This window comes from Oncorhynchus gorbuscha, linkage group LG26 (assembly GCF_021184085.1).
Source record: "Oncorhynchus gorbuscha isolate QuinsamMale2020 ecotype Even-year linkage group LG26, OgorEven_v1.0, whole genome shotgun sequence".
Lineage (NCBI taxonomy): Eukaryota > Metazoa > Chordata > Actinopteri > Salmoniformes > Salmonidae > Oncorhynchus > Oncorhynchus gorbuscha.
Window position 1 is genome coordinate 37349336 of NC_060198.1, and position 14157 is coordinate 37363492.

The following is a 14157-nucleotide window of genomic DNA, read 5'->3' on the forward strand; positions in this document are numbered from 1 at the left end:
GTGTCTTTTTAATCAAAGTCATGTTACTCTTTACACTGTTCTGTTAATGATTCAGCTCTACAGTACAACGTTCTGTAAACCATCTTCACCCGTCTACCATCCAGAACCCACCAGCATAGAAGACCATATCACATGAAGTTTGTACACAAAGAGCAGAACAAGGAAAATATTCAAATGACAAGCCAAAGTACTGATAAGAGGGCAGCTAGAGCCCCTTGTGTACTTGAAATAAGCAGTCCAGGAAACAAGGAGTCATGGAGATGTACCCATGGTCTGAGTCGGTGCTAAGCACATAGTTACAGTAGCTTAGTCAAGTGTGGTTGAGGAGTTCCATTTCTACACAGTACAGCAGGTCCTCAGTTCTCTAGCTTGGACAACCTACCTCCATTTTGGCAACATTATCATATCCATCTTGAGAATCCTTTTACACAAGGTAAATTCACCAATACATTGATAGTTTTACAGTTTACATACAGTATTTATTTTAGAACAAGTTATCACTTCCTTGAGTACCATGGCCTCCCTCAATTGAAGTCTACTGGCTTCACCTACGGATTTCACCTACTGGCTTCACCTACTGGCTTCACCTACTGGCTTCACCTACTGGCTTCACCTACGGATTTCAAAACCAATGTATATGTTGTATAGATGCATACGTGAAGCATAAGATGTTAAGGCAACAGTGTTAATCATTGAGAACGTCAGGATTGTTTTTGAAAACACCTTTTATGAATCGCTCTGCACATGTTATTCATTGTCAGTCATCAAAAACATTAAATAGCAATTATTTATACATTTTAAATAGAACTAGTGCAGTCTCAGTATACACGCTCAGTCATTTAAACATTGTACTGGATTTTCTTGACCAAAGATGGGTCTAACAGATTTTTAGTGCAGAACTAGGTTGTCATAAATGATCTTAAATTAGGTTAAGAATCAAGGCATTTCATCTACCCAGATGATGAATGTCGTCAGAGGTACAATTCATTGTACATCTGGGTGAAACGTGGCTGTATCCAGAAAGATAAAACAGCTGAGGTGATTATCCACAGTAGATGGTATCATTTCCCCAGTGCAGAAGTACAGGTAACCTGTCATCAAGTGACCCCTTTCAACAAACACGGTCAAACAAAGAGAAACTCATTCAGAAAGAAAATCTGTGGCTTTTGTACCCATTGTTTTCAGTGCATGTTCAGTAGTATCAAGAGAGGTCATGTTCACTGGTATCAGGAGAGGTCATGTTCACTAGTATCAAGAGAGGTCATGTTCACTAGTATCAAGAGAGGTCATGTTCACTAGTATCAAGAGAGGTCATGTTCACTAGTACCAAGAGAGGTCATGTTCAGTAGTACCAAGAGAGGTCATGTTCACTAGTACCAGGAGAGGTCATGTTCACTAGTACCAAGAGAGGTCATGTTCAGTAGTATCAAGAGAGGTCATGTTCACTAGTACCAGGAGAGGTCATGTTCAGTAGTATCAAGAGAGGTCATGTTCACTAGTATCAAGAGAGGTCATGTTCACTAGTATCAGGAGAGGTCATGTTCAGTAGTATCAAGAGAGGTCATGTTCACTAGTATCAAGAGAGGTCATGTTCACTAGTATCAAGAGAGGTCATGTTCAGTAGTATCAAGAGAGGTCATGTTCACTAGTACCAGGAGAGGTCATGTTCACTAGTATCAAGAGAGGTCATGTTCACTAGTATCAAGAGAGGTCATGTTCACTAGTACCAAGAGAGGTCATGTTCACTAGTACCAAGAGAGGTCATGTTCAGTAGTATCAAGAGAGGTCATGTTCACTAGTACCAGGAGAGGTCATGTTCAGTAGTACCAAGAGAGGTCATGTTCAGTAGTATCAAGAGAGGTCATGTTCACTAGTACCAGGAGAGGTCATGTTCAGTAGTACCAAGAGAGGTCATGTTCAGTAGTATCAAGAGAGGTCATGTTCACTGGTATCAGGAGAGGTCATGTTCAGTAGTATCAAGAGAGGTCATGTTCACTAGTACCAGGAGAGGTCATGTTCACTAGTACCAAGAGAGGTCATGTTCACTAGTACCAGGAGAGGTCATGTTCACTAGTATCAGGAGAGGTCATGTTCACTAGTATCAGGAGAGGTCATGTTCACTAGTATCAGGAGAGGTCATGTTCACTAGTATCAGGAGAGGTCATGTTCACTAGTATCAGGAGAGGTCATGTTCACTAGTATCAGGAGAGGTCATGTTCACTAGTATCAGGAGAGGTCATGTTCACTAGTATCAGGAGAGGTCATGTTCACTAGTATCAGGAGAGGTCATGTTCACTAGTATCAGGAGAGGTCATGTTCACTAGTATCAGGAGAGGTCATGTTCACTAGTATCAGGAGAGGTCATGTTCACTAGTATCAGGAGAGGTCATGTTCACTAGTACCAGGAGAGGTCATGTTCACTAGTATCAGGAGAGGTCATGTTCACTAGTATCAGGAGAGGTCATGTTCACTAGTACCAAGAGAGGTCATGTTCACTAGTACCAAGAGAGGTCATGTTCACTAGTACCAAGAGAGGTCATGTTCACTAGTACCAGGAGAGGTCATGTTCACTAGTATCAGGAGAGGTCATGTTCAGTAGTATCAGGAGAGGTCATGTTCACTAGTATCAGGAGAGGTCATGTTCACTAGTATCAGGAGAGGTCATGTTCACTAGTATCAGGAGAGGTCATGTTCACTAGTATCAGGAGAGGTCATGTTCACTAGTATCAGGAGAGGTCATGTTCACTAGTATCAGGAGAGGTCATGTTCACTAGTATCACGAAAGCAGCTCATTTGTCTTTGGACTTTTTCCCCTTAGGACTTCCAACCCTTGGGGACTTCCTACCCTTGGTGGAGTTCACTTCACTCTTGGTCTTCTGCAGGCGGGAGAAGATCTCTTTGAACAGAGCCTTGTACTCTGGGGTGTTCTGGCCCAGCCTCTTGTCCACCTGGTCTACCTGCCGGCTGATGCCCTCCAGGGCCTCTGGGGTGGAGGGGGTCTGGGGCGGGGTGGGGGGTGCAGCAGCCATGGCTGAGGGGCTGGCCATGCCGCAGTCCTTCATGGAGGGGTCTCTAGAGACAGGGCGTGACGTCTGCACCCCCGCGTGGCACATGCTCTCCTCGTGGCGCCGGCACTTCCCCAGCAACTCCTCGTATTTCTCCAGCAGGGCGTGGTACTGCTCGTCCACTTCCCTCAGGATGGACATGCCCCGCTTGCGCACGCCGTTGGCGTGGATTGCGTAGCTGCCCTGTCGCCTGCCAGAGGCGTCGCAGGCAGAGATGGCGTTGAGCGCCGTGTCGCTGCAGCTCTTCCTAACGGGGCCTCCCTGCTGCACCCCTCCTCCTGTCCCCCCGGACTCCCCCGTCCCCTCCCCTCCCTCCTTTTTCCCCGGTCCCTCCTCGGGTGTGTCGGTCTCGGGGGCATTGTTGAGCAGGGTCTGCTCCAGACCCTCATCCAACAGACAGATCCGGGACCTCCTCAGCTGCTGCATCTCCTGAAGCTCCGCCTCCAGCTCCTGCACTCGCAGCTGGCAGCCCTCAGCCCCCAGGAGGCGTTGTTCCATAAGCTCAAACTCCTGCAGCACAGCTGTACACTCCCTCTCTGCCCCCTCCCTCCGGCCCCGTTCTGCCACCATGGCGGACCTCAGGGAGGAGACCACACCTTTTAGACGCTCGTTCTCCTCGTCCAGTGGCCGGCGCTCACGCTCAGACACCAGGTCCACACTGCCGGGGTTGGCCACCAGGAAGCCATCCTCATACCTATAGAGCGATACACCACACAAAGGAGCACAAGGATACAGCAGGGAAATTGCATTCTTATGTAATCTGAACACCATACATTCAGGTCATTTGGCAAATGTACTAAGCATATTAGTATACTTTCACATACAGTACTTTGGACTTTTGAGAGAGACTACATAGAGCATTGCTCTTTACTGTACTTTGGTGCAGTGCAGAGTTCTTTAAGGCAGGGGAAGGAGTGGACAGTCTTGCGTCGCTCCCGCTCCTCTCTGTGGTTCCTCAGCTCCTCTAGTGTACGTAGTTCCTCCACACGAGCTGTCATGGTATCCACCTGAGCCTGCAGTGTCTCCATGGTACCCGTCAACCTGTAACCGCGCGCACGCACACACACACACAACCGAAAGTGGACTAAGGACTAAATCTTATTTACATCACAACATAATGTACAATACTGTACCGTGACTATGCTGAGCCTGTGTCACAAAAAACAACGGTGAGACGCATTTATTTACTATGAACAGTAGGAACCATTCAAGAACTAAGCTTGTTAACTCTTAAACCAAATATTTCTTAGAAATCCTTGGTATAAACACAGTGAAGAAAGAGGTCATGGTACAGTCTTACATAGAGTGAATGTTCATATTGTAGATCATAGCAGCGAGAACAACTCGGGAGAGTATTAACCCTCACCTGTCTACCTTCTGCTGCGAGGCCTTGCTCTCTATAACCAGTTTCTCATTGGTGATCTCCAGCTCTCTGGCCGTCACGTCTAGCTGCTCGTAGACCTTGGCATGCTGCTCGTTCATCTCCCTCAGCATCTCCAGCTGCTTGGACAGGTACTGCAGGGGGAATAGACATGTGAATGAAGACATGGACCTTACAAGGAGACAATCTAAAGAGTCTAAAACGGATACAAAATAACTGGACATCTATGTTACATCAGTGCAGATGGAGAGGAGAGGAAGCTGTTTTAGACTATTGAGATACACCCAATGCCAGACACTGCTGTAAAAAAATACAAATAATTACATTTACATTTTTACATTTAAGTCATTTAGCAGACGCTCTTATCCAGAGCGACTTACAAATTGGTGCATTCACCTTATGACATCCAGTGGAACAGCCACTTTACAATAGTGCATCTACATATTTTAAGGGGGGGTGAGAAGGATTACTTTATCCTATCCTAGGTATTCCTTAAAGAGGTGGGGTTTCAGGTGTCTCCGGAAGGTGGTGATTGATTCCGCTGTCCTGGCGTCGTGAGGGAGTTTGTTCCACCATTGGGGAGCCAGAGCAGCGAACAGTTTTGACTGGGCTGAGCGGGAACTGTACTTCCTCAGTGGTAGGGAGGCGAGCAGGCCAGAGGTGGATGAACGCAGTGCCCTTATTTGGGTGTAGGGCCTGATCAGAGCCTGGAGGTACTGAGGTGCCGTTCCCCTCACAGCTCCGTAGGCAAGCACCATGGTCTTGTAGCGGATGCGAGCTTCAACTGGAAGCCAGTGGAGAGAGTGGAGGAGCGGGGTGACGTGAGAGAACTTGGGAAGGTTGAACACCAGACGGGCTGCGGCGTTCTGGATGAGTTGTAGGGGTTTAATGGCACAGGCAGGGAGCCCAGCCAACAGCGAGTTGCAGTAATCCAGACGGGAGATGACAAGTGCCTGGATTAGGACCTGTGCCGCTTCCTGTGTGAGGCAGGGTCGTACTCTGCGGATGTTGTAGAGCATGAACCTACAGGAACGGGCCACCGCCTTGATGTTAGTTGAGAACGACAGGGTGTTGTCCAGGATCACGCCAAGGTTCTTAGCGCTCTGGGAGGAGGACACAATGGAGTTGTCAACCGTGATGGCGAGATCATGGAACGGGCAGTCCTTCCCCGGGAGGAAGAGCAGCTCCGTCTTGCCGAAGTTCAGCTTGAGGTGGTGATCCGTCATCCACACTGATATGTCTGCCAGACATGCAGAGATGCGATTCGCCACCTGGTCATCAGAAGGGGGAAAGTTTAATTAAAATCTGTCACACGGATGACAGAATTCCTGATGGTTAAGCAAAATAGCATCACAATTTCCTAATTCCTGTCTACAGAAACAAATGTGGATCAACTGTATTCTTCTTCTCCAGCAGATTAAAGTGTGTGATTGGTTGAGTCGGCCATCAGCTTTGTTGTTGCCTAATAAGGAGGCCAGTCTTTCTCGTCTAATGAGGTGGCAGATCTAGCTCAGAGTCAGAGGAGTCAGTGGGTTCCTCTCTCCCACACAGCCGCACACTCTAAGTAAACACACACTCTCTCGCTCTCCCACTCTCATGCAGCTGCACTCTGTTCCTCTCCTATCAGAGCTCTGCAGGGTTTAATTGACTTGATGGCGCGTCAAGGAGAATGTAATTGGGCTAGCCTAGAGAGAAGAGCCACTTTGCAGGATCATGAAGTGCACCGTCAGTAGTTTAAAACCCACACTCTCCAGCTAACACACCAGTCCGGTGCCATGCTTGACAATATGGCCTCTCAGCAATTCAACATTTAATTGTATTTTTACATTTTAGTCATTTAGCAGACGCTCTTATCCAGAGCAACTTAGTTCGCTACCTGAAGATGAATGTACTAAGTGTGACAACTGCATAAAGGCATAGAAAGTACATTTTTCCTCAATAAAGTAGCTCTCAGTAGAGTTAGAAAGGGGAGGGGTCAAGTGCTTGTTTTTTTTGGGGGGGGGGGGTTTAAGTGATGAGGAGGATTATTTAAAATACTGTTTGAAGAGGTTTCAGGGTTTCAGATGTTTTCGGAAGATGGGCAGGGCACTTTGCAGGATCATTCATGAGATGTACACAGGCTCACACACAGTTAGTGAAAGTGGTATGATGCTATACCTCGATCTCCTGCACCTGTTCCTCATTGTTGATGTACATATGTTGTAGAGAGTCTTCCAGCTCCTTGTTGCGCTCCAAAAGGGTCTTCCCCAGCTCAGCTGCCAGGTGCAGGTCTGTGAGGGGACAGAGAGGAGGTCGAGAGAGTACCGGTCTGGATACAGAAAAACAACTATTTTAACTCTTTCATTCACATTTCATCCACCAGTAATATCGGTAGTTCCGGCATTAGCCCAGCTCAGTTCAAGTGTTGCGTTGGATCATTATGGACTGTTTTAAGTCCATTAATGCAATACTTTCTGGCTTTCCTAAAAGAACAAGCAATAGAGAGAAAATCCCCTCATTCAATTCCCCTTGCTGGAGAAAAAAAAATGTAATCCTCCATCTTCTCTGAATAAGACCAGCTTCTGTTATCTCTGCCAAGATGAGCTCAAGAAAATGGAGTCTGACTGCAGGGGAAAGGAGGCAGATAAGGGAGAAAACCTAGTTAGCACAGGCTCTGTCTGGAATACACAGGGCAAAACAGAAATACAGGTCATCTCAGAGCTTGTTTACCATTACTCCTGGTCAGAATGACATAAATATCCCTCTTAGTTCTTATTACCCCACTCCAAAAAGAAGAGCGGCTGTACAGTCTGTACATACAAGCGTAAAGGTTTTAGCTGCACCGATTGGTACACATACATCTTTATTGTCACAACAAGATTGTTTAACATTTTCCCCAGAAACCAATCAACTCCAGCACATCTCTGCTCTCAATCTGCTTTGACAGACATTTCCACAAAGAGACACACATACAAACATGATCCCATTTTAGACCTGGGAGGGATAAGGGCAGCGAGTCACTTGGTTTCCACCAGCAGCTTGATGGATCCATTATTCATCGGGTGCTGCAGTGACGAGGCCTACTTGGACTGAGAGTAAGGATGAAGAGGGGAGCTGTCCTGGCTCCAACATGCCTGCCCCACATACTCAGAGCCCATGACAGTACAGTGGGAGGAGAGGGGGTGTTAAACAGAGAACAATCGACCTCCATTCCAGAACATGAATGCAGCATTTTAAATCAGCACAGTGCATGTTGTCAGCACTAACAGGAGCACAACAGTGGGGAACACCATGCTGCTGCACAGTACACATCTAAGGAACATGAGTTGAATTATAGTATGGCTGTCTGGAGCAGTAGCTGTGCGTGTGTGTGCGTGCGTGCGTGCGTGTGTGTGTCAGAGATAATGCAATGAATGGCAACAGGAGCTAACCATTCAAAAGGGACAGAGGCAGAGGATAAGAGGCCGGTCTTCAACATGTACAGTACCAGTCAAAAGTTTGGACACCTAAATCATTCAAGGGTTTTTCTTTATTTCTTTTTTACCATTTTCTACATTGTAGAATAGTGAAGACATCAAAACTATGAAATAACATATGGAATCATGTAGTAACCAAATATAAGTGTTAAATAAAAAGATATCTGATATTTGAGATTCTTTATTGTAACCACCCTTGATGACAGCTTTGCACTCTTGGCATTCCCTCAACCAGCTTCATGAGGTAGTCACCTGGAATGCATTTCAATTAACAGGTGTCCCTTGTTAAAAGTTCATTTGTGGAATTTCTTTCCTTTTTAATGTGTTTGAGCCAATCCGTTGTGTTGTGAGAAGGTAGGGTGGTATACAGAAGATTACCAAATAGGGCTAAAGACCAAGTCCATATTATGGCAAGAACAGCTCAAATAAGCAAAGAGAAAATGATAGTCCATCATTACTTTAAGACATGAAGGTCAGTCAATATGGAAAATGTTAAGAACTTTGAAAGTTTCTTCAAGTGCAGTCACAAGCGATATGACCGCCACAGGAAAGGAAGACCCAAAGCTACCTCTGCTGCAGAGAAAATGTTCATTTGCGTTAACTGCGCACCAGATTGCAGCCCAAATAAATGCCTCACAGAGTTCAAGTAACAGACACATCTCAACATCAACTATTCAGAGCAGACTGCGTGAATCAGGCCTTCATGGTCGAATTGCTGCAAAGAAATCACTACTAAAGGACACCAATAAGAAGAGACTTGCTTGGGCCAAGAAACACAAGCAATGGACATTAGACTGGTGGAAATCTGTCCTTTGGTCTGAGGAGTCCAAATTTGAGATTTTTGTTTCCAACCGCTGTGTGTCTTTGTGACGCAGAGTAGGTGAACGGATGATCTCCGCATGTGTGGTTCCCACCATGAAGCAGGTGTGATGGTGCTTTACTGGTGACACTGTCAGTGATTTAATTAGAATTCAAGGCACACTTAACCAGCATGACTACAGCAATACACCATTCCATCTGATTTGCGCTTAGTGGGACTATCATTTGTTTTTTCAACAGGACAATGATCCAAAACACACCTCCAGATGCTATGTGACCAACACAAAAGTGCCTGGTACACATTGTCTAAAGCTTAAAAGTTATGTAATCTTATGGATATGCCTTTATCAAAACGCTGCCGCACAACGGTTGCTTGTGCTGGCAAACGGATAAGAATCTGAGTTTGCTGAGAGGGCAAGAGATATCCCGGTAAATAGGACAAATCATGTACCCACTTCATTGAAAACAAATTAATAACATAAGAATTGTAACAGGACAAAACAATGACACTGTGAAACTGACATCTCCCCGTGGCAACCTTGGCACACACACAGCTCATGTGCACTGCAGCCTTCTGCACGTGTGGCTATGCATCATCCTTATGCCCTCGGATGTGTATAACTCATATAGCATCTAGTGAAGCACATCACAACCACACTGCACCAGCTGCTACAACTATGACGTCATACCCTACCATCTGGACAGACAGGATACACATGTTGAGCTGATGATTATGACCACTGAGGGCAGCCTTGAATACAGATCACTTACATAATAATCACATATTCACTCTGTATGAAAGAGGGTGTAAATAGACCATAGCAAATACAATATGACCCCTTGGTTGGAACAGCATGCTAAAACTGTACTATTACAACTTTATATGCAGGGTCGCACCTGGTTCCCAAACCCTGACCAGGGAAATACTGATGAGACGCAAAGCTGCTTTTATTCCCTGGGTCATCGGTCAATGGGGTGATGTGGAGGACGAGGGCTGGGGACATATACTGTACATACAGTTGAAGTCAGAAGTTTACATACACCTTAGCCAAATACATTTCAACTCAGTTTCTCACAATTCCTGACATTCAATCCAAGTAAAAAAATTCCCAGTCTTAGGTCAGTTAGGGTCAATACGTTATTTTAAGAATGTGAAATGTCAGAAAAATAGGAGAGAGAATAATTTAATTTGGCGTTTATTTCTTTCACCACATTCCCAGTGGGTCAGAAGTTTACATACACTCAATTAGTATTTGGTAGCATTGCCTTTAAATTATTTAACTTGGATCAAACATTTCAGGTATCCTTCCACAAGCTTCCCACTATAAATTCGGTGAATTTTGGCCCATTCCTCCTGACAGAGCTGGTGTAACTGAGTCAGGTTTGTAGGCCTCCTTGCTCACACACGCTTTTTCAGTTCTGCCCACATATTTTCTATGGGATTGAGGTCAGGGCTTTGTGATGGCCACTCCAATACCTCGACTTTGTTGTCCTTAAACCATTTTGACACAACTTTGGAAGTATGCTTGGCTGTCATTGTCCATTTGGAAGCTTTAACTTCCTGACTGATGTCTTGAGATGTTGCTTCAATATATCCACATAATTTTACTACCTCATGATGCCATCTATTTTGTGAAGTGCACCAGCCCGTCTTGCAGCAAAGCACCCCCACAACATGATACCTCCACCCCCGTTCTTCACGGTTGGGATGGTGTTCTTCAGCTTGCAAGCATTCTTTTTCCTCCAAACATAACGATGGTCATTATGGCCAAACAGTTCTGTTTCATCAGACCAGAGGACATTCCTCCAAAAAGTACAATATTTGTCCTCATGTGTAATTTCAAACTGTAGTCTGGCTTTTTTATGGTGGTTTTGGAGCAGTGGCTTCTTCCTTGCTGAGCGGCCTATTAGGTTATGTCGATATAAGACGAGTTTTACTGTGGATAGACATTTCTGCCCATTTCCTCCAGCATCTTCACAAGGTCCTTTGCTGTTGTTCTGGGATTGATTTGCACTTTTCGCACCAAAGTACGTTCATATCTAGGAGACAGAACGAGTCTCGTTCCTGAGTGGTATGATGGCAGCATGGTCCCATGGTGTTAATACTTGCGTACTATTGTTTGTACAGATGAACGTGGTACCTTCAGGCATTTGGAAATTGCTCCCAAGGATGAACCAGACTTGTGGAGGTCTACATTTTGTTTTGTGAGGTCTTGGCTGATTTCTTTAGAATTTCCCACGATGTCAAGCAAAGAGGCACTGAGTTTGAAGGTAGGCTTTTAAATACATCCACAGGTACACCTCCAATTGACTAAAATAATGTCAATTAGCCTATCAGAAGCTTCTAAAGCCATGACATCACTTTCTGTACTTTTCCAAGCTGTTCAAAGGCACAGTCAACTTAGTGTATGTAAACTTCTGACCCACTGGAATTGTGATACAGTGAATTATAAGTGAAATAATCTGTCTGTAAACTATTGTTGGAAAAATGACTTGTGTCATGCACAAAGTAGATGTCCTAACCGACTTGACAAAACTAGTTTGTTAACAAGAAGTGTGTAGAGTGGTTGAAAAACGAGTTAATGACTCCAACCTAAGTGTATGTAAACTTCTGACTCCAACTGTACCTCATCCCACCATCTGGAACTCACACCGCCTACTATCCTAATATACCAAAGTTACCCTTTATAATAAATGATTGCTAGGAAAATATGGCTTTGACCTATTTCATAACTTGTGGGGACATTTAAAATGCTAAAACAATAGCTTCTTTCCCGTTCTGTTTCAAAATATGGGGATAAGACCAGAGGTGGGAGACACTGCTCTGCCAGATCAATACACAGGGAGTGAGAGCAGAGACTACACAGATCCTCATCTATGTCTATCTAGCCATTAGTGGAGGAAGAGACAGACGATTGGGGTCCAATTGAGTTAACTAAATCAAACAGTTGAGGAAGAGATACAAAGGGGTGTGTCACTCTATAGGAGGCATGTATTATCAGACTAAGCCCTGGGTGAATGGAAAAGGTAAGCCCCCCCACAACCCCCTTGGGTTGTGCCGTGGCGGAGATCTTTGTGGGCTATACTCGGCCTTGTCTCAGGATGTGTCCTCGGATGGGGCCACAGTGTCTCCTGACCCCTCCTGTCTCAGCCTCCAGTATTTATGCTGCAGTAGTTTGTGTCGTGGGGCTAGGGTCAGTTTGTTATATCTGGAGTACCTCTCCTGTCCTATTCGGTGTCCTGTGTGAATTTAAGTGTGCTCTCTCTAATTCTCTCTCTTTCTTTCTCTCTCGGAGGACCTGAGCCCTAGGACCATGCCTCAGGACTACATGACATGATGACTCCTTGCTGTCCCCAGTCCACCTGGCCGTGCTGCTGCTCCAGTTTCAACTGTTCTGCCTTATTATTATTTGACCATGCTGGTCATTTATGAACATTTGAACATCTTGGCCATGTTCTGTTATAATCTCCACCCGGCACAGCCAGAAGAGGACTGGCCACCGCACATAGCCTGGTTCCTCTCTAGGTTTCTTCCTAGGTTTTGGCCTTTCTAGGGAGTTTTTCCTAGCCACCGTGCTTCTACACCTGCATTGCTTGCTGTCTGGGGTTTTAGGCTGGGTTTCTGTACAGCACTTTGAGATATCAGCTGATGTACAAAGGGCTATATAAATACATTTGATTTGAAAAGGTTGTGTCTATTATGTGCCTTTTCAAGCATCTCAAAACATAGATTCTTTAGGAGCATCTCCATTGTTGATCCCTATTTTTTTTTATCAGAGCACAGACATGAAGTTAGTAAATGTCTTGTGTCTTCAGTCTAACCAGTAATAAATCATTTTTAAAAAGACAGAACTCTGACATTTCCCTCACGCAACGATTGCAACTGCATAGAATCTTTGTTCAAAATTTCACAGAATCCTGCGAATGTCAACCGGTTGTCTCCCTGAATATCCCACTTGTTTTAAATCATCTCTCGGTCTGTCAGCCTGATGTCAGCCCCCATCACCTAATACCTCACCAGCACATCCCCATGCAAGTGGGAACCACAACTCAGCATTTTGGTGACTTGATAAAAATAACCGGAGGGCACGTGACCGTTCATCATATATGATGTGAGAGATGGAGGGTGAAGTCAGACAGACAGCAGGGTTATTTTGAGAACACGCACTTCACTGACAACATCAGAATATTTGGAAAATAGCTCGATAATGGATAAAGGGAAGTCTAGAGCAGTGCCTATACACAGAGGTTGAAATGAGAGAAATGGAAGTAGGCCTGTGTGTGTGTCAGAGAGAGAGAGAGGCGAGAATAACAGAGTATAACATGGTCTGACAGGTGAAACCTGCAGCAGAATTTCGATAGTTCCCACGCCTCGTTCTTAAATGTATGGGACTTGGGGTGATGGGGTCTGTCTTGAAAGTGCATGAGCGCCATCACAATTTCTCAGTTTTATCATATCAAGGATAATATCAACAAGACAGTAGTCCATTCCAGACACGCACGCTTGTATATCGAGCCAAAATTGCAGAACATGTCATGAATTCTTCAAATGAAATGTCAATAATATTATATTTTCTTGAAGGGCCAATTAGCATCCTTTGAGACATCTTCAGGTTGTTGCATTAAATGACAGTGATGAGGTCGGTAGCCAGCATCAGCTGCTTTTTGCTGGGACTGTTTTTATTGTATCGGAATGATTCGCATACAAGGCTAAACAAAACCTGCAACAAATATAACCACGGTCACAAAGCAACAACAATGGCGTGTCAGTCTACTCACCCTGCTCCAAATCCCGTTGGTCGTACCATGGCTCATCTTCCTCCGTAACAAACTCCTCCATCCTGCCTGCACGAAGCATCGATGCTCGATCTATCGTTGTGAATGTTCACTGTGCGCTCTGCTCGAACATCTCTGACCGCCAGCCCGGAAGCAAAAGCATGCCTCGTATGATCAAGAAATCTCGAACTGCGCAGTCTCCCAAACCGTAACCCTTTCATCAACCTTTATCATTCACTAAGAAAGCCGCGGGCGCACCTGCCCCCAACATTCTGCAATGAACCATTCGAATGAGACAGATGCATCAATTTACCGCACCTGACACCAAATGAATATCTCAAGGCCGACAAAATGCACGCACAAACTGGACAAGCGAGTCCCTATACGCAACGACAGCACTGTCGGCCTACAATAAAAATAGAGAATAACGTACGAAATCAATTGTACAATATTGAGACGTGTACGTTCACTGAACAAATGTGTGACACTGGCAAATGCCACTCATAATTCCCCCCGCCATTGTGATTTACGTAGGACCCAGCTGTTGTTACAAGTCCCCACTCACTCGTGCTTTGCACCGATATCTCCCCAGATCCATTCTGCAACGATCTCCAACCCCCTTCCCTATACAGGGGAAGATTCTGCTCCATAAAACAGTCTT

At 45.1% G+C, this 14157-nt stretch overlaps 1 protein-coding gene across 2 annotated transcripts; it reads right to left on the reverse strand.

Moving 5' to 3' along the window:
* Nucleotides 1-26: 26 nt before the first annotated feature.
* On the reverse strand, nt 27-14057 carry LOC124015149 (cerebellar degeneration-related protein 2-like). Of its 2 annotated transcripts, XM_046330134.1 has the most exons (5): nt 13500-14056; nt 6604-6716; nt 4432-4580; nt 3942-4106; nt 28-3759 (listed from the first exon to the last, which is right to left on the reverse strand). In XM_046330134.1, the coding sequence occupies exons 1-5, from the start codon at nt 13576-13578 to the stop codon at nt 2790-2792; spliced, it is 1476 nt and encodes a 491-aa protein (XP_046186090.1). In that variant the 5' UTR covers nt 13579-14056; the 3' UTR covers nt 28-2789. The 2 variants fall into 2 exon arrangements, with proteins under 2 accessions (XP_046186091.1, XP_046186090.1); XM_046330135.1 differs by lacking the exon at nt 6604-6716 and having other exon boundaries at nt 27-3759; nt 13500-14057.
* Nucleotides 14058-14157: the final 100 nt, after the last annotated feature.